General features: G+C 46.5%; 2 protein-coding genes across 2 annotated transcripts; one reads left to right on the forward strand and one right to left on the reverse strand.

The window, feature by feature from the left end:
- Nucleotides 1-506: 506 nt before the first annotated feature.
- Nucleotides 507-1,219, reverse strand: LOC105914502. Its single transcript, XM_012846473.3, has one exon. It carries the CDS (start codon nt 1,116-1,118, stop codon nt 537-539), a length of 582 nt encoding a protein of 193 aa, XP_012701927.1. The 5' UTR covers nt 1,119-1,219; the 3' UTR covers nt 507-536.
- A 16,478-nt stretch (nt 1,220-17,697) lies between these two features.
- Nucleotides 17,698-21,237, forward strand: LOC101775026. Its single transcript, XM_004952494.3, has 6 exons — nt 17,698-18,083; nt 19,269-19,372; nt 19,999-20,112; nt 20,454-20,537; nt 20,672-20,739; nt 20,874-21,237. The coding sequence occupies exons 1-5, from the start codon at nt 17,918-17,920 to the stop codon at nt 20,726-20,728; spliced, it is 525 nt and encodes a 174-aa protein (XP_004952551.1). The 5' UTR covers nt 17,698-17,917; the 3' UTR covers nt 20,729-20,739; nt 20,874-21,237.

The following is a 21,237-nucleotide window of genomic DNA, read 5'->3' on the forward strand; positions in this document are numbered from 1 at the left end:
GCTGATAAGCCGGCTGAATAAGCTGAAGCGAACAGGCTGTATATTCTCAACTTGATCTTTGATCTTCGCAATTCAAGAAGTTGCACGGGAGTATCTTCTCCTGAAAATTCTTACGTTTCGCTCATTCCAAATCTCCCAAACCACAACCACAAGGAGTAACATCGAGTGAATTGCACGGGCTGGTTCTTCCGGTTTTCCCTACAGCTGTCCACCAATCTGAAACCGATTGAAATTGTACCCAGTTCGTCGATGCTGGGAAGTTCCCAGCTGTCCAATCTCTCATTGCAAACCAAATCCTCTTGCTGTAGGATGACCGTTATACAAGGGCAAAATGGTCCGACCACGTTCACTTCCACGCTCTAACGACAAGACCACTGCACTCGAGACGTGAGTTGTGTCATCAGATACACCTCCAAGAAGGTTTCAAACATTCCATGGCATGGCAGGACGACTCCACGCGCACACCAGCTACCATGAGCACTAGTACTCACAAGGGCTTTCTGGTAAAATCAACCGCCACGTTATCGTATAAAGATTCATACTACCACGGCACCCGCATCACCAAGCACAAGCCCAGGACAGTAAGGCCACACCACACCCCCTGCCATGCTCACTCCGCTCTTCTCAGCGGCCATGGAGCCCCATCGCGGCGAGAGGGAGCTCCAGCTTCTCCTCCTCCCCACAACCACTCCCCTCGACGCCGCCTTCCACGCCCCTCGGCCGCCGGCCACCACCTCCGACCACCCGCAGCTGGACCTGAGCCTGTCCATCAGCATTGGACCACCACCACCCGCACCACAGCCATCGCCGCCTCCGGCTCCGCCGCCAGCGGCCTCCGCTGACCAGAGCAAGAAGGCGGCGGCGGACGTGCAGGCGCTGAAGCGGCACACGGCGGAGCAGGCCCGGATGGCGTCGGCGGAGCGGGCGTACGCGGAGCGCGTGATGGAGCTGGCGCGGCGGGAGCTGGAGCTGGCGGAGCGGGAGTTCGCGCGGGCGCGGGCCATCTGGGAGCGCGCCCGCGGCGAGGTCGAGAAGGTGGAGCGCGTCAAGGCCATGGCGGCGCGCCGGATCGCCGCCGGCTCCGCCGCCGCGCTCGAGATCACCTGCCACGCCTGCATGCAGCGCTTCCACCCTGCTTAACTGCCATAGATAGCATGCCATGCATGTTCTCGATCATAGCTACCTTAACTATTATATTAGCTGCTGCCAAGGACTTTGTTTAAGAGTGTTTTATATATCCGTTAATTCAGGGTCGATCGCATCGTCATCATCTGGTTGGTGATTTCTGTGAAGAAAAGGGAAAGGACAGCAGGAGCTAGCAGATCAGTGTTCTTCTCTCGCTTTTCTTGTAGAATACTGCATCGTCCGTTTCCAGCCTAAAAGGAGAGGGAAAGGGAATCTAGCTGCCAGTTTAGCTTTAGCTAGTGGTGTGCAATTTGGATAAGCTGGCCTCACTGTTGCGTTAGTTGGCCATCTTTGCGCAACACATGCATGCAATTGCTTCAGGGATCTATGGCAAAGGATTCAGAACGACTGTTAGTTTGTAATTCAGTAATTCTGTCTAAATTTTATAGGAAACATTTAGAACAGATAGGAATTCTTCCTATGTTTCCAAACGGACATGAAATCTTTCTTGGTTAGTTGCGGTATCCAGTGGCAGTGTCAAGGCCAGGGTCCTGGACCACGCTTGATCCAAAGCATGAAAGCGTGCATGTCAAATCCGTACGGCAGCCGGTGATAGACACATGCTTAGACAGTGAAGGGTGGATGGCAGCCCTGTAAAGATGGTTACGCAGAGACGAGCAGGAGTAGGCGTCAGCAGATTCTCGCACGGTTATTCAGCCATCACTCTTACCCATGAACAGGTGCGCCTGCAGTGCAGGCTGAAAGAGAAGACAGGGATGGCTCGCACACCGTGTCGATGCTGCCAATTCCAATGCCAAGCCAAGGTGTCGGCACTCGATCGGCAGAAAGGATCTCGCTGTGCAGCTACAGCTCCTTAATTTTCCTTTTACCTTTTTGAGTTTTGTGGAGGAAAAGGGTAGGATTATTTGTAGTCAGGGAATATTTTCTTGCACGGTCCCACTGCAGGAATTATACTGGTTTATGTGAAATTCCTACGTTCCAAACATGATCCGAAGAGCTTAAGTTTTTTGTGTGCGAATATCGTTCAAGGTATAGGAGATTATTTTACACTTAATTCAGAGGTATGTCAGGCATGTTGTCTGTTAACTAGTCAGGAATGTTAGCAATAGTTTGGATCCAGAAGTATGCCGTGGTGCCAGTAGTATGATCTAATGATTGGTGTGTCATGCTTATGCATGGTGGAATCAGAGGAGGTGCTCACTCTCATTTTGCTTTGCTCTAGACCAGACATGATGAGGTGATGAACAATCCTTTAGAAAGTAGCTACCGAAACATCGCTAGCAAAAGCCGACCCATGTGCGTGGTGCCTTTCGCACTTGGGAATCTTGTCCTCGCATCGCTTGATTTTGTCGATCGATCGGGGTTTCTCGAGCCTGATCAGGGATGAAACATCATATGGTGGTCTACTTCTTTGTACTACATACATCCCTCTTCTGTTATCTTGTCTTGCAAAGATCACTCAATCATGGCTTCTATTCTAACATATATATAAAGTATAGCAGCTAGCATTATTGCCCATGTTGCTGCTATGTAAGTTTCTCGGCGATGGCAATCCAAGTACAGAGAGGATGACCAGCATCGAAATGTGCTACTGATGTTTCTATGTCGGCCGTCGAATGATCCACGGTATGGAAGAGCTGATGAGCAGCAGGAATGTGCATCCCCGACGAAAGCATGCATATAGATGATCCAAAACTGGGAACCTGACAGCCGGAAACTAACAGATGATCGAGTAGCAGGTACGTAGCTTTGGCGTCGCGAGACAAAAGGAAGGGAACAAAGTAGAAGCAGATGGATGGCCTGGGCTCGGGCTGAAAAAGGACAGATACACTGCACGGACGACGCGCTACGGTCCAATCCAAAAGTTTATGTCTTGTGCAGATAAGCTGAAGAACCTGTATGCAGTATAGTAGGAAATGATGTGCTTCTACTGGCCTTCCACAGAAAGATAGAGTATATTTTTTTTTTTACGGTCAAGGGAGGGAGATCGTCCCCACCTGATTTTCGTTGATGGGCTTTTAGGTAAGCCAAAAGATTACAATACTGAATTTCAGCAGTTTTGTAGAGGTCAAAAGGGGGTTTTACAGGTATTCTGAATGTTCTACATATTGGCAAACGCTTGACACCATTCATCAGCAACCAGGCGATCTGCCACCGGCCACCGCTGCGCATCTTGCTTGCAATCCATACGGAAACGCTGAAAGGAGGGGGTGCTCCGTTGATGCTTCCACAGACGCCAACAGATGAGTAGCAAAAAACTGTCATAGTGCTTGCTTGGGACTGTTGCCGGACGAGGAACAGTCCAAAGCGCGGCAACCTGAGAGCCACTTGTGTCCACGCCAGGAGACGTCCACACTTGAGCGGCGAAGGGGCACCGGAACATGATGTGGTTGCAATCTTCATTGGCGTGTTGGCACAGCTCGCACTGCGCTCCATTCACCACGCCCGGCATTGGATCCGCTCTTGGATGAGCAGCCAGGCAAAGAATTGCACGCGCGGCGGCACACGGTTGTTCCAGACGAAATCAGTGAAAGCACAGCTTGGATCACCCACCGCCGTCATGATCGATCTGTAGACAGGCCCTGCGCGCAAGGAGTTATCCTTCTTAGCCAAAGTCGAGGAGCGGCGGTCCTCACTGTCGTCCAGAGACACCTGACCAAGCAGCTGTTGTAGTTTCTCGAGCTCTGCCCTTCCTCCATGCGTGATCCGTGACACAAGATGCTGTCCAATCCCGTCCCCAATGACCTGGGTGTAACAAACCTAAGATTAATTAAACCTAGATTAAGCCTAAGAGAGCAATTAGCAGCTAATTACCCAATTAAAAGGTCACTTTTGTCCCTAAAGAGCTGAAAGAGTGATTAGGCAGTAATTCAAATTTTTTATATAAGAACGTAAAATTTTGTCCAACTAATAGTTGTAGAACTCATCTTTACTAACAATTTTTGTATGTAGCGTTTTGTTTGAAATTGAGCAAAAGACGTTCAAAAACTCAAAAATTCAGATCATTGGCAAATTAAGCAAAACAGGAAAAGTCCCAATTTTGAGTCCCTTTATCCCAAACTTTCTAATGTAAGCTCAAGTCAAACCTTATAAGAAAGTTTTAGTGCTACGAGCCCTTAACAACTTTGATTACTGGAGTTAGGTCAAAATCTGCACAAAAGCTTTTCAAAAATAAAGTCAAACACAGCTAAAATGGTCAACCCGGGCAAAACTGAAACTTTGGCTAAGTCTGAAAATTTCACGTTCTGTCAAACTTTGAGCTTTCAAAACTCCAAACCTGCTGTGATTTTGAACTCGAACCTTTTACAAGTTTTGAACTTGGTTATGAGGAATACAAGTTTTGTAAAGGGAGAAGTGGTCGCGCAGTTCAAAAATTTTGAATAAAGTGGTCCCAAAGACCGGCCCTTCGACCTATCCCGCAAATCCCTCGTGCCAAATCGCGCGCGTCGCGCACTTCGCTCGCCGCCCGCCCAGTGGCGCGCGTCCACCGGCACCACACCGTCGCCCAGTCTCCGGCCGCAACAGAAAGCAGCCTCGCGCGTCCTGCAGCCAGTGAAGCGTCGTAGTTCCCCCCTGCCCTCTGCGGCTCCTCTACACCGCTCCGCCTCACCCAAAGGAGCTCCCTGCTCAGCACGCACCCCCGCGACGCGCCAGGCGTAGGCCGCCGCCGCTCCGCCAACCGGCACCCTGGACAGGACACAGCGGAGCCCCACCTCGCCAATGTCGCGTCCCAGCAAAGCCGCCTCTCTGCGCACGCCTTGCTTCGCCCCATGCCTGCAAGCCTCGCCTACAACGTCCTCGCCTGCAGCGCCACCCCCTCCTCTGCGCCAATGGCGCCACCGCCAGTCCTCGCCCGCAGCAGCGCCCCGGGCCTCCCTCCAGTCCCATCCGCCAACACTGCACCTCTGCCTCGCTCGCCCACATCGCCCTGGCCCTATAAAAGGGGCAAGCCCGCAGCCTGTGCCATCCCCTCCCCTCGCGCCATTGCCTCCGCTCCCCTGCTCCAAGCTCCGCCACGCAACCCCTCCGTGGAGCCCTCTGCTCCACAGCTCCCCGCTCCTCGCCGCCGCCACCGCAAGCTCCGCCGTGCACATGCGAAGCTTCCCGAGCCGCTTATTGGACTCCCGAAGCCCGACGACGCCGCAACGCCGCCGGACTTCCCAGCAGCCCGAGCACCTCGTCCCCCCGCGCGTTCGTCGCCATTTCTTCGCCGTCGCCTCCCAAACTCCGCCAGACCCCTCCCGGTGAGCTCCCGCGCCTCCCCGCATACTTCTTGCCCTGGTTAGAGCCCTAAGTTCGCTGGAATCGCGCTGCCCGCCGCCGTGCTGCCACGAGGGCTTAGTTGTGATTAAAAAACCTCTGCGAGGGCCTAGTTGTAATAGCGTGAGGATATGATTGTGAATATTTAAAGCTGTCAAGGGTCCCGGTGTAAAGTGTTTCGGTATATTTCAAGTTAAATTTTCAGAAAATGAGTTTAACTTTGTAAATGCCCCAAAAGTTGTAGAAAAAATCGAAAAAATGCCAAGTCAATTTTTTTAGACTCAGTGTGAAGTGTAGTTTGTTCTAAAAAATTTTGGCACATGTCTCTGTTAGGAATAATGTTGTATGATTTAATCCTTGTTTAGGCTATTTAAATCATAGTAAATCACAAAAAAAGGCAATAATGATGAATCAAACTCTCAAGTGTTTGTTTCAAAGAATCAAAGCTTAGAAAAATAATGTGGAGCCTAGCACAGAGTTTTAAGTTATTGTTTTAGTTTTATAATTGAAATCTAAGGATAAATTTTACACAAAGTTTAATCCTGAGAAAAATGTGAAACCACATGGAGTGGACCAGTGATGAAGAGTAGTTCACGGGAAAAATATGAAACCTTGACTAAGACTTGATGAAACCCACTTTCTTTTTAGAGAAAAATAAATAGGAGTAATATATGGAAATAGATGTCCTTCAATAAAAGGTATGGAAAATTCACCAAAGGCTCTGTTTCACCCATATAACTCACTGTTAAAATTTCATACTTAGATTCATTGTGGTTTGTGTTTTAAAAATAGTTAAGTTCATGCTACCTTAGGGTACTAAAACAATTTTAATTATTTTTATGCACCTCCATTGGATCTCAATTTTTTTACAGAAGCTCAATAATCTTAATAATCTTGTGCATGAGTTACTGTTAAATTTGTAGCTTCATAGCTTGCTGTTTGGTTAATGAAATAAAATTTGGAAGATGAACCTAATTAAATGAATGAGAGAAACATTAAATAATAATAAAGGTAAAAATGGTAATTTTAGAAGAGTTATAGAAAAACATTCAGAAACAGGATAACTTTCCAAGTGAACCTTGAGTAACCCTAGAATGACCTCACCTTTCTTTATGAAGTCTAAGTTGTAAAACCTTATATGTGTACATAATCACCATCAAAGTCAACCCTGGGTTTTATACCACAACACACCTTACCTCATGAAGATAATGAAAGTTTAGAACCTTGCTTAGGTGAATGTGGTCGAAATGTAATTTACACTTCAGCAATAATTCATGTTTTGCATCCTGCATGTGAAAGCATGGAAAATTGAACTTGTTGCATTTGCATTTCGTGTAGAAGTGAACCTCACCGACGGGACGTACGAGCTTCACCCTGCTCAGGAGGAGGAGCCCCCGGTTGACCTGAACCACATGGAGGTTGAGCCTGTGCAAGAGCAAGCCGAAGACCAGCTAACTAACTCTGAGTTCAAAGGCAAGCCCCGGTGCATGATTACCTGTTTTAAATACATGCAATATGGTTGATGCTTTGATTGCGTATTTACGTTTTGAGGAGTTGATTGAAACCTTAGATGCATGAACTTAGTACCCTTTGACATGAACACTAGTTTGATAAGTCGAGTAGTTGCAATGCTTAATAGGACTCGGTAAAAATCGAGTGATTGCCTGTCACTCGCGAGTTATATGAGTTGATTGGTTTACTTCTGTTGCAACTATAAGGACGATGGACGGGACCAGGCTTATGTTCGGTACTCGGTGGTTTGCCCTATCTGTCTACATGAGAATCTAACTAAGGTCGAGATGTGCTAGTGTACGTGATCAAGTGTTTGAAAGTATTAATCCCTTACCTAGTATGGGATGGGGAAGCCTAGTACCTGATTGAACTGGGGTGTAGCTTTATCCCTACTATCTCTGGAACGTAGTTTTCCTAGTGCATCATGTGGCTACAGGTGCGGTCATAGTACGGTGTCGTCCAGGACTATGGAGCCTTGTATGCCAAGGGAAGTAGGCCCTGTCCACATGCCTGGGGATTGATGGGGGCGGCTGACAAATGAAGTGAACCCGGCATGATACACGGATATCGTGGGATTAGGTTCACCATGCATGGTTAATAAATTCGAATCGATTCGTCTGCCTCTCACAGTTTGGGACTGCTTGATCGCTATGCTACACTGAGTAAGAATGGAAATGGATGATGATCTTAATATTGATGCTTGTCATAAATTGCTTGGAAACTATGCTTTTTTTAGTATAGTTGCTAACTTAGACTAGTAAATTAACTTAGAACTTGTGGCTAAAATATTGAAAGTAAGAACCTACACTAGTCCCTTTTGGTAAAAACAAACCCCCTAGCCAAAAATTTTGCATGTCTAGGTGTTGGTGGAATAGTACCACCGATCGGTTAAGTCTTGCTGAGCATAGTTGCTCAACCTTGCTTGTGGCACATCTTTTCAGGTGATGTTGATATCTTTGAGTTTGCTGCAAGTATTACTTGGCCTACCCAGCTTCCTCCGGGTTGGACGGTCGAGTGGGATCCCTCCTCGAATGGTAAGGACAAGGGTCATTGATGTTATGATCGGCTTCTTCATGATATCGTGCATCGACGTTTAGTTTCCGCTCGTTTTATTTCCGCTGCTTGAACACTCTGCAAACTATGTTTGAATTTCAAACTTGATGTTGTAATAAATCGATGCACTTGTTTAATCTGGATGGACTATTGTAATCTCTGTAACTACTCGCCATCGTGTGAGTCTTGCATTCTCGATCTTGAGTTAAGTGGTTCATCGGATGAAATCCGACGAACAACCGAGTTGACCTGCTTAAAGTACATGATCGCGTGTTAGGCGACTTAAGTGTGCTTTAGCCAAGTTAATTTGGACGGTTCTGCCGCACTAGGACACACAAGCGTCCTTGTCCAGAGCGTGGCTGTGCAGTAGAGGGAACACATCTCGTAAGCGGCCGGCTAAGAGCCACCGATCTTCCCAGAAACTTGTGCTTTCCCGTTATAAACTTCATAGAAGGTGACCACTCGATACAGAGGGAGCAGGGATTTCAGATCGCGCCAGTGAGGCCCAGCAATTTCTCTGCCCATGCTGACCATGTTGATTCTTACCCACACCAAGCACCCATGCTGAATCACCAGTGTTCTGGAGCTGATGCGGGAGCTTCAGCAACAAACACTTGTTCTGCACAGACAGATTCTTGATGCCGAGGCCCCCATGTTCCTTCAAATGGCATGCCTGCTCCAACATGATCAAGCACTGAGACCCATGCACCTAATCCTCTCCGAACCACAGGAAGCTCTCCGGCGCCGGTCTAGTGCGTCAAGGGTCCCCTGGGGGAGCAGAAGAACAGACATGGCATACACAAGCTGGTTGTCAAGCACTGAATCAACGAAAACCACCCTCCCCATCGGGTTGAGTAGCGAAGCCTGCCACCCTCCAAGATACTTGTCTGTCTTGCTGATCAAGGGTGCGAAAGCAGACAGCTTGACCTTTTCGCTGGACACTGGCAATCTGAGGTACGTTTGGGGGAATGCGCCGACCTGGGATCCAAGGATGTTCTACAGCTCTGCCACAACATCTGCAGGTGTGTGCACAGGGACGATCATGCTTTTGTCATAGTTGATGCGAAGACTCGTTGCAGCCGAGAAAGAATCCAGCACCTGCTTGAGGTGAGACAGGTCATTTGGATCCGCCCTGACAAGGATGAGTGTGTTGTCAGCATACTGCAGGACTGGGCAATGGAGTTCCGGGGCAGCAGGGTGCCTGATCCCAGCTGTCTGCCTGATCAATTGCTGAAGAACATCAGCAACCAGCAGGAACGGATACGGTGACAGTGGATCGCCTTGCCGCAGTCCACGCTTGCAGCCGAACCACGGCCCTGGCGTGCCGTTCACAAGGACTGCCAACTTCGATGTGCTGAGAATGCGCGAGATCCAGGCGCACCATTGTGTCGGGAACCCCCGGGCTTCCATGATCATGGCCAGACTAGTCCAATCAACTTAGTCGAACGCCTTGGCGAAGTCGAGCTTGAGGACTAGAGTGGGTAGCTTCCGTTGATTGCAGCATTGAATTAATTCCAGAGCGTATATGAAATTTTCAGAATTCGAGCGCCCTCGAATGAAACCTGTCTAATCCATGTCAATGAGCTTGGGGATCTCATGTTGCAACCTTGTGGTGAGCATCTTCTCAACGATCTTTAGAGAGCAGTTTTGCAGGCATATGGGCCGGAACTCGGAAGGTTTCTTCGCAGCTGCATGCTTAGGTATCATGATGATGTAGGCTCGATTGAGGCGCTCGAGATATGCAGTGCCGCTGTGAAACTCTTGCGAGAATTCTAGTACTGCCAGCGACACCGTCTCCCATGCGGCAGTGTAGAAGCCGGGGCCAAAACCATCTGGGCCTGGCGAGCTGTTGCGATTCATAGAGTGAACCGCTGCACGCGCCTCCGCTTCAGTGAACAGCACAATCAATGACGTCGCATCCACCGTTGCGGAGCCAGAGTATAGAGCAGCGACATCAAACGCCATCATCGTCAGTTGACGTTCCCCCAGCAGTGTCTTCAGGTGAGCAGTGAGGGCTTGCGTTTTGGTGTCGTGCGCTGAGAGGCTGACATTGTCAACTTCCAGCACCCGGATTTGATTCCGGTTCAGCCGTTGGCTTGCATGCGCATGGAAGAATTGGGTGTTGGCGTCCCCTTCTTTGATTGCACAACACTGTCGCGCTGCTTCCAATATGTAGCTCGCTCTCGTATCGGTACTACCAGGCAGTCGTGACATTCTTGGCGCAGCAGAATTCCCCTGCAAAAAGGTTACAGCTTTCTTCGAGCACATCAAACAAATATATGACGAATTTGCAATTCTGGTGGAGGGAGGGGGACGCACGCTTACTCCGTGCCCAAACCTTTAACTCATACCGAACCGCCTTGAGCGAGCCAACCAGAGCCGCCGCAGCGCCGCGGTCACCATTGTTTTGCCAAACCGGGAGCACCACCGGGAGGAAGTCTCGGTGCTTGAGCCAACCATTTTCAAATCGGAAAAAGGTCAGGGCGCGTGGATCCCAAGCAGTTAGGAGCCCATCCCTGGACACTGAGGCGTCAACGCAAGAGAAATCAGTGAGATTTGGTGGCAAAAAAGATCTCACTTCATCTAGTCAGTAGAACGCAGCTTGGTTTCCTGAATGCAAGCATGTCAGGATGAGCCGACAGGAGGGAGTCGCGCACCGTCTTGCATTTGTCATGCTCTCCCAAATCACGAACGTTCCAGGAGAGTAGCGAGTAGGCAATCGAGTTAGGATGCATGGCAAGGAGCGGACACTAGGTAACAAACAACCAGCGAGTTCACTAAAGGGAGACACAAACGGTACAGACAGCACCAGATGGCAAGACCTAACAGACAGACGGTGCGGTTGTTATGGCAAGAAGCGCCCCAACAGCAGCACCCGCAACTACAACAAGCAAACGTTCGACCCAACCAACAAACCAGAAGTTCAAAGATACAACACCAGATTACACAAATGAAACTACGGCTGCCCAGCCACGAGGGGAGCATAACGAGGAACACGCTATTGCTAACTGTAAACATCAAAGCAATCCGCGTGTGAACACCTAGGAGTTCAATCATGGGTGGCCTTCAAGCACCTGATCAAGCTTGCGAGCAGCAACTCCTCCAAGTGCCAGGATCTTGCCAAGGGCTTTGGCAGTGAATTCTTCCAGACTAACTGCTTCAGACAGCTTCATCAGATCTGCCGCTGCAATAGGCTTCTTCGTCATCTTCGGGAGCTTCTTCATGGAAACGTGCAGCTGAACTGGCTTTGAGCAGAGTGCAAGGCTGTTCTGCAGAGCTTTGAGCTGGGAGGCCTTTGTCGTGGCATCAACAAACATGCCTTTGTCCTTTGCCGCAAGACGCTCACTGTTCCTAGACCCAAGCTGTGCACCCCTGGCAGCGTTCCGGGTAATGCGGCTGGCGCATGCTAGAAGCTGGCGGCAGGTTTGCAGCGGAGCGCAGTGGCGGTGAGGCTGGAGTGGGTGGCAGAGCAGGCGACGACTGCACATCGGCGTCCTCGTGCCAGGTGAGCAGGAGCACGAGTGTGGCACAGCATGAGCGCGGGGCTGGCACAGGTGTGAACAGGATTTGCAGTATGAGAGGCAACGCAGGGAGTGGCGGTAGCGGGAAACTGTTGATGAAACCATGGCACGATATTGCAGCTCCAAAGAAAGCGCCTGGGTGCAGCGGCGGCGAGGCAAGTGGTGGCATGGGCCCAGTGCGCGGAGGCGGTGGTGGGAGGTGGCCGCCTCCCTCATAGGCAGGAGGAGGCCCATAAGCAGGCGGTGGCGGCGGCGGTCCGAAGAAAGGAATCCATTGCCCATCAGTGTCGAACTGCTCAGCACGGGGTCAGAACGTGAGCACGTTCTGCCTGAGGATGATCCTGCGGCCACTAGGCGGATGCACGCCAAGACGGTACGGCACGTGTGGGTGGCACAGCTCGATCACAAAAGCACAAGTAGGAGCAGTCTAAACCAGGGATGCCCTGCCGGTCGATCTCCATGACAGCACCAATGCATTTGAAAATCTCACGCACCTTGTCTTCATCCCAGTGCAAGAGGATCTAAACCAGGGATGGAGTATATTGTAATTGCAAGAGGATTTCGAGATTGCAGTGTTGGGTTCTGATCCATTTGCGTCACATTGCCAGTCCAGTACTCGATCAACATTCTCAGCCCATGCCATCATAGTCGTTTCCTGCACTGCACATGTGCCGTGAGCAAGTGGTGTCGTGCTGAAAACCTTGAAGTTAATACGAGGACGTCTCCAATAATATAAGGGTGTTTGGTTCTTTAGTTCGAACTAAAATTTATGTCACATCGAATATTCGGATGTTAATTAGGAGAACTAAATATAACCTAATTATAAAACTAATTATAAGATGGAGGCTAATTCAGGAAATGAATCTATTAAGCATAACTAATCCATCATTAGCACATGTTTACTGTAGCACCATATTGTCAAATCATGGACTAATTAGGCTTCATAGATTCGTCTCACAAATTAGTCTCCATTTGTGCAATTGGTTTTATAATTAGTCTATGTTTAATACTACTAATTAGTATCAAACATTCTATGTGACAGGAATTTTAGGAGGTCCTAAAAAACCAAACACCCCCTAAGTCAGCTGATGGCTCATAACTGATGTGGTTGTATGTACAAGGCAGTTTTGAAAATCGTGTTGCGAGAGAAAGTTACATCAAAAAGTGAGCGAGACTAGCTCTTCACTCCATGCTAATCTAATACTTATTGTACTGTTCAATTGAGTTAGCTCTAAGCTAGACCACCGGGGACGTCCTCGTAACGCGTACACATAGACAGGTTCACCCGCCGAGAAACTAATAGGTAGCTAGCAGGTAGAGACAGGCAAATGAGGAAACCAAGAATTCCGATGCCTTGTCATCTCACTAATCCTCAAAGGAATGTATAAAGTTGATCGATCGACTACCGGTGGGGACAACTGGAAAAGGTGCCACGGAGGCTCCATCGATGAACATCGAACCGTGGACAGCGCAAGGTGATCCATCATCTATAATTAAGGTCCTTGAAAACACAAGGGGACCTGAAACAACGGTGGGCTAAGCTTGCTGCCTGCCATGCCGTCCATGGACCATGGCAGAGTAGAGAGATGAGGCAGCAAGCCGATCGAGGTGGGCGTGCACGTGGTCCGGCTAAAAGCGACGGATCGTCGTCGGCCGATTCCTCGAAGAGGAAGCCAACAAGGAGAAGGGAGAAACCTGCAGGCGGCGGAGGGAACACGAGAGGCTATTCTCTGCCAGTTCCGCCACCAAGGACACTGCATCCGGACCGGCATTGCGATGCATATGCAGTGGTGCTGGTGCTGGTGCTGGTGCTCTCAGCTTTCTAGCTCCTCAGCTGCAGCCTGCAGGTGCGGGTGAGAGCAACGAGTCGGACTGGTTGGTTAAGTTACAGTGGATTATTCGAGGATTGAGATTGTTCGGGGAACGATTGCCGTGCTGTCTGTCCATGATGCGGCTTATGCCATGTCCATGACCACTTACTTCGCTCAGCCTGACTGCTCACATGTCGGCAAATGTGTCGTACAGGTTACAGCAGCAGAAGCAGCAGAAGAAGATGAAAAGATGAAGGGAAAAAAAACTATTAGACTGACAGACTGAACAGTTGCATCGATCAAAAAGTGCAGGAATGGGCTTACATTCGAGTTAAATAGTTGTTCGAAGGCCCACATTTCTCGCAAAAGAGTTCCAAATAGAGAGAGGCTCACGTTCCTCAACCTAACTGCGCCAAACCAATTGTGGTGGCCCATTTCCACGCAGGGCAATTAATTAGAATCCTCCAATGTTGGAGCGGAGGCGCCCAAGGAGGGCCTCGACACGTCACCCCTACGCCGCGCGCCGCACGATCGCAAGGGGATGGTGTCGCGTCCCCTTGCGACCGGATGCAACCTCCCCCAGTCAGGTCCCGCTCTCACCCCCGCCGCCGCCGTTGCGTCACTGCCCGGTCGCCGGACGTGGGTGACCGGTCCTTCCGTGCGCGCGTGGGCCTCTCCTCCTCTGCTGCTTGCGTCGCCGCCGAGCTGAGGTATGGGCTTCTTCCTTTTAGGTGGAGCTTGCGTGCCGCGGACGATGGCCTGCCATTTGTTTTCCCTGTACGTCGGCGAGGTGTCTGCAGTCTGCATTCCTTTCTTCCCCTGTCGCCTCGCCTTCGACTGATGCTCCGCCGGTTCGCCCACCGTCCCTTGGAGTCCTTGGTCTTCGATCCGAATCTGTGCCAATCAGGCGGCCATCAGAATCGTGTGCGCAATTCCTCTCCTCCTCTCCTTGCATCCGCCATTCCTAATGTGATTTGTTGTGTGCTGGCTGTGATGGATCATGGATTGCCTTCCTTCCTTGATCTGTTCAGTTGGAAAATAGGTTTCTTCCGTTGATTGATTTGGCGCAAGGTCTTGGTGATTCTCTGCTGTTAAGATTTTGTCGTTTGGAAATTTACTGTGCAGCCATTCTCAATCCTTTGAACCACCAACCCAATAGCCGGAGTGGGTGTCAACATGAACAATTGTTAGTTTTTTCCTTCAGATTTAGCAACTGAATGTCACAAAGACCTCATATCAGTCTGCTCCTTCAATTTTTGATCAGCAGCAAAGATTCTTCATGAATCCCCTTGCAAAATTGCCATGGATTTGGGTTAGGAGCTGTTCGGTTAGTCTATTTTGGTTCTACAACTTACATTATTGTTTTTCAGTTTGATCCCTTTACATCTTGGTTCCCTAAATATCTGATTGCCTGTACAAATTGTTGCAGCTCACCTGTTTGAAATGTTCTCCCTCAATCTGTTCCTCACCTTTATGGCTTTATTTGACTCATGTTAAATAAGTATGCCACCAGATCCCAATATTTCTCTTTCAAATGATTTTTAATGTATATACCTCATATAACTCTTGGCTTCATGAGCTATTTGGCATTGTAAAGTTTCAGTACAGGAAATATTGTGGGCAACGTGCCATTGATCTTCTACCAAAGTCAAGGTCAGCTGGTGGTCAAACCAGTAAGCGCATATGCTAGATAAGATTACTGCTTCTGCATATGGAATTACACCAAATTATGTGTGAAAATTCCTCAAAGATAGTAATATTGGCTATTAAAATAATAAGTGTTATGATCATGATAATATCCATATGCTCCTGTTGTAATTAGCACATCATTTTTTTCTCCACGTGAATTGTTTTTCTATCTGTCAGGTCTGAAATTTTAACACGTTACATTTTGTGTGAGGAACACGGGAAACGTAGGTAGCCAAGTCTAATTGTCAACACTCTCCTAATCAATAGTTGTAATGTGCTCATGTGATGGTTAAAGCAAATATCTCAATTGGAAGTTGGAACAACCAGTTAAATGACACGTTCTGAAAATTGGTTAATGAAAACGTACAGAGTTCAATGGCAAACTGTCCAGATCAAAGATTTGAATCAAACATGAATGTTCAGTAATCAGTACTGCACCCATTTTTTTAGTAGCCACTTCGCTTACTTTCAAATTCAGCTCTGCATTCTTACTTGACATAGAATTTTGACTGGACATGTGCATCCATTGGTAGTTTCAAGATCAACCCATTTTGTCCAATGAAAGCATTTATATATGTGGGTACATAATTTTTACAAGGATTATGGATCTCATTTTGTTTATGTCCACTTAATTGCATCCTTTAGATATAAACGGGTAAGCTCTGCAAAGACATCATTCTGCAAGTAATGGAACTATTTCTTCTTGACTTACTTCTAAACACCATAGTTATCTCTTTTATTAGCTGACATGTTAAGTGAAAGGGTCCTTAAAACATTGTAAAGCATTTATTATGTATCATCCACATCAGATTATGAAAATATAGTTTTTTATATTTACTGCTGCAATAATTGGCAGCAGAATTTATTTGATTCAAAATTGGGAATGCTGTAAAGCATCCACATCAGAAATGAATTGGCATCAGAATTGTAAAGCATCCACATCAGAAATGAATTGACATTTCTTGCTGAGTGTTGACATAATGGAAGTAGTATTATCGATAGTTGTTGCACCAAAATAGCTCCTGTATGATGATTTGGAAATATAATTTAATAAAGAACTTATTTGTTGCAAATGATCATCCCAACAAAATGGTGTTTTATGAATATGAGAGAGCATTAACATACACTGCTTGCCTGCTATTATGGTGGTTCCTGGATTTTTTTGCTCTTTGATTGTTTTATGCACAACTGAAATTATCAACCACCCACCAACTTTATGTCCATATATACTAAGGCTAAACTGGGTGACATATTGTTCATCAAATCTTTTTCTGATGAGCTTTTTGTGCTTACATCTGACACTGGGCTGCTGGTGGACAGCTTCCCTAAAGGTATGTGCCGTGTTTGATAATACGTTCTTTGAACCATCTATTTTCCATGTTTATTTCTGAGGTTTTGTTTATATCTATGGAATTCATTTTGTTATGGTTTATCCCTAACCAATACCATGTTTAGATATGTATTTGCAAATTTCCAAAATATGTTCCGATTATGGATTAATATGTCTCATACCAAGTATCACTGAAATTTTGAAATGAGTTTTGCAGCATTATTGGTCTTGAAGTATTTATATCTAGGTCACTAATAGATGCTGATCAAGAATATCTTCAAGAATCTGTTTCCAAATCAGTTCCTATGGATATGAGTGTGAGCTAGGTGTAGAACAAATTTTGGTCCATTGAACCCTTGCTTCACGAGGTATATATCATATATGATACTGGTTGACAATGCTGGTGACAGTTCAGAGATAGATAAAACTAAACTTCCATACTACGATTACAACACTTAACTGCTTGCATAATACTAATGTACACTGCTACACACATGTCAACGTGGTTTAAATAAATAGTTTAGTAGCACGTGATGCAAAACATTCTAACTAGAACCTAAGCTGAGCAATAAAAGCATTCTCATTCAGCAAGAGTGATTGTGTTAAGACATTCATGATGATCAGAAGCAAGAGACTGTAAATCAAGGTGCTCATTCCCTGTGTCAGATTATATCAAGTTGTGTGTGAAATTTCCTTGAAGATGAAGTAATAATTTGTGTTACTTTTGAGATCATATCTACATGCTTTGAAACAAATCGTGTCTTCCTTTTTCTTCTGCATCATTCTTTTTCTGTGTATTCAGGTTGCAAGTAGAGCATGTTGAATTATTATGGTCCATTTGAGGATAAACAGCTTGTTTGCTTGAGCTTATCAGCCAGAATCAGCTCTACTTTTCAGCCATGGAACAGTATTTTTCTCACACAAAACAGCAGAAACAGTGTTTTTCAGCCGGAAAAACCATCGGCCGAACAGGCACAAAGTAATTGACTAGTGATCAATAGGGTGATGATTTGCTTTTGTGGTTCTGTTACAAATTCTGTGTAGCTTGGTTGTGTAATCTCAGTAGTGCATAGCAAATGAGCTATGTGAGTGATTCTTTTTTCTTTCTGCGGGAAGCTGTGTAAGTTTTAATGGACCAAAGTCACAAAATTGCAAAATGTATAATGTATTTATAGTATAACTTTTTCATGATTTGCTTTGGTGAGATGATTACGTATTATAGTTCAGATGGCACGAATAAAAAGTTAAAAATGAATGGCAAGCTGACCATTATTTTTTCCTTTCAAAAGACTATTGACATTTGGAGATCTTTTTTTCTCTTTAAAAAACTATTCACCAGCTCCATTTCACGACGCGTGCAATGATCAGGTGCATTCGCCTAATGATGGCAGCGCGCGGGTGCGCGCCCCAGCCACTAGTCCGTCACTGTTAGCACTTCCACAGCAAGGAAGGAAGCGGCGAGCGGCCCCGCGCCCTCCACGAGACACTCCCAAGTCGAGAGGAGGCGGCGGAGCAGCGAGGCCTCGGCCGAAATATCTTCTCCATCCAGCCTCGGTGGTCGTCGCGGCTGCCGGCGGGAGTCACGATACGACGCGATGGCGTGCTGCCGGGCCCTCGCGCTCCACCCCCTCCCCGCTTCCGCTCCCCGCGCCCGGGTTAGCGCCCACCGGCTCCGCCCTTCCTCCGTGCGCGTGCGGTGCTGCGCCTCCGCGGGCGACCGGGCGGAGCCGCCCCAGGAGGCCGTTCTCAAGGCCATCTCTCGTGAGGAATCCTCTTGCTTCTTTTATTTTTCTTCCGGATAGTCGATGGATTATCCGCGGTACTCCTACTGACGCGTCCTAGTTCCGACGCGGCTTAGCCAACTCGGAATGGAAGGGGAAATTTAGCACTCGTTGCCTCTACTCTGAGATAGACATTCTCGATAGCTGCCGGAGAATCGGTCGAGTGTACAGGTGCTGATTAGTTGTTTCTAGCTTCTAAACTGCACAAATTGGCGTCGAGCCAACTGCAGTCGTCCCTGGAGTTTAGTACTGTGGTACTGTTCCATTGTGTTCTATACTGGGTTTTCATTGCACCTGCGATGCTGTATTCGAGTTTACACTCATAGGCAAGGCAGATAGGTATTGCCTCTTTTGCGGAGTTAGTTAATCTTCCAAATCCCCTCACTTGGTTAAACAATTAGGAAGACGTCAGCAAAATGTTTCTTATCCCAGCCTGTTCGCTTCAGCTTATCAGCCACCGAACAGTGTTTTTCTCTCACAACAAATCAGCCGGTTCAGTTTTTCAGCCGGCTTATAAGTCCAGCCGAACAGGCCATAAAATGACAGTCCATAACAAACTAATAACTTCTTTTGGACAAGTCTTGAAACCTTTCAACTATTGGCAAAAAGTTTGCCTTGCATGAAGTCCTGCTTGTTGAATTAGATCCTTAGTTTGCATAAGTAGGAGAATGTCGAGTTTGTTGAATAATATTTATTACACTGAAAGTCCAAATCAAGCGCATAGGATGGGTTACCGTGGATCCTATGTGTTGTGCTCTGCAAGATTCCATAATGGCTCGAGCTAATGGTATAGCACATTAGATGATCTTGCAACTAACTCCTCCCTCTGAAGTACCCAAACACCACTTTTCAACAATTCCTCTATTCTATTTTCTTGTCGGATTTTCCACTACCACTTCTATCAAAAAAAAATTCATAGTACTGTGTTTATCAATGCACAATTTTCAGACAGACCTTGGACTCAACTGTTACAGATAGATGCAGCTTGCTTAATTATAAGCATATTAATTACAAATGTTTTACATGCTATGCACACTTACTACACAATCGTGTTGTGCTTTCAAGCCTATTGCGTATTTGATCCAAGGCATAAAGTAGCACTCCTCCAAAGCGTGACATGTTATAACTTGTTAAACACTCACAACTCGTTCATTTCTGAAAACAGAGATAGCAAGCTCTAAAGGAAGGGTTGCACAAACAACAAATGTTATCATGGGTGGCACTGTTACAGATGACGCAACAGATGAATGGCTTGTTCTTGATAAAAAGGTGTTCTCTCTTCTACATTAGATTATTTTCACTACTTCTGTAGTTCTGTGTGTTCTTCCTTTGTCAGTAGGTATATAAACACCCTGTATTTTTTCTAAATCTCAACAGGAGCCATTAGGCAATATGGAAATGAAGCCATTTTGCTTGTATTCTGTTTCATGCCAATGGTCCCTTTGGAGGGATGTGGGTGGTGTAGTGTAAATAGACTATGTGCCCTTTGTAGCTAATATTTCTGCATCAGCTCCTGGTTCTATGCTACACTGCACACTGTACTTTGGGTAGCCAGATTACACTAATTGTATGCCATATGCTAGAGCTGTAGTAACTTTTTGCTGTATGCTACTTCCTCAGTATCTTTATCTAAACTGTGTTAACACCATAAGCATGAGGCTTCAGGTCTCAAACTCAGCAGTTGTTTGCCAAAGAGCACAAGTTGTTTGAGAGTTGAGGTAGTAACTTATCATGGCACAAGATAAAATGGTACAAAATGTGGGCTGTGACCTGTGATCCATTTTCCTACTGCTTCTTTTAACTACACTTGAGGCCAATTATAAGAAAACAAGAACTGTGCTCTTGGATGTCACTTGGTGCATCATTTTGAAACACTTTCTGGTTCTATGTTGCAGGTAAATACTTATCCTACAGTTAGAGGGTTTACAGCAATTGGTACAGGAGGCGATGATTTTGTGCAGTCAATGGTTGTTGCTGTCGAATCAGTTATCGAAGAACGTATTCCTGAGGTTAGTTTTGTCAGTGCCTTTGCTGCTGCATTTGTAAAATACAGCATGCATTCATTGATGAAAGTGATTCTGATTCATTTACATGGATTTGAGATTCCAAATGTTGCTGCGCAATATAATTTCACCATTTATTTTGAAAGTAAGAAAATACACTAGCACATGCGAGAACTGTCAATAACATTGCCAAAATACTTGTTTGTGTCTGTGTAAGCTCCTAGGTTCTTAGTTTCTGATGCAGTTCAATGTTGCAAGCCCTTTAATTGTCTACAATGCCACATGGGATCCAATTCTTCCTTTGTGTAACCATCATGTTTCTTATGAACTGTTAACCTTATGTGTAGGGTCAAATATCCCAGAAAGTGTCTGCTAAAGGGAAATATGTGTCTGTCAAAATTGGACCTATCCGTGTGGTTTCCAGCGAGCAGGTAATCGTGTCATTCCTATTGTGATAAATACAAAACACAAGCCCACGACCTGAGCCAAGGCATCGATCAAGGCCTTACTTCATTTCAGACCCTTCCATTTATGTCATGAATGTTTGACACTATTTCATTTCCAGGTCCAAGCGGTGTACAATGCCATGAAGAAAGATATGCGCATGAAATTCTTTTTGTGAATGACAAATAGGTATTGTTATTCTACATAAGTCGTATCGGTGGTATTGTACAATTGGTGACTTATTTTTAATACAGGATAAGACATCATGCAGATTATACTTCTTAGGTTGCATCATTTTATAGTGGGCTAATGGCCTATTGCAGGTTGGAGTGTTGTACATCGAACAGTTGAATCGTGAAGATTCCCTTGCTCTGCTGAGTGAAGCTTGCAAAGCAGAGTTTGCATCATCCTCTTTTTGGCGAGGGAATTGGAAGGACTAGTATGACATGCTAGCCAAGGAAGGGATTAGTGGTCAGATGCCTATACTGAAGTTAGTTCCATCGATGTAGCTCGAGATTCAAAAGGAGAACTGTTTAGGTGCTTGGGGAACCCATGCCGATGCAATGTCACATGTGAGACCAGTTTGTTTATAGAAGAGCACAATATATGTTTGCCACATAGGCAGTTGTATTCGCATAGAATTGGGGTGATGGAAAATGGATACTCCCTTCGTTCTCCGTTCCAAAA

The sequence above is a fragment of the Setaria italica genome, chromosome I (genome assembly GCF_000263155.2).
Source record: "Setaria italica strain Yugu1 chromosome I, Setaria_italica_v2.0, whole genome shotgun sequence".
Lineage (NCBI taxonomy): Eukaryota > Viridiplantae > Streptophyta > Magnoliopsida > Poales > Poaceae > Setaria > Setaria italica.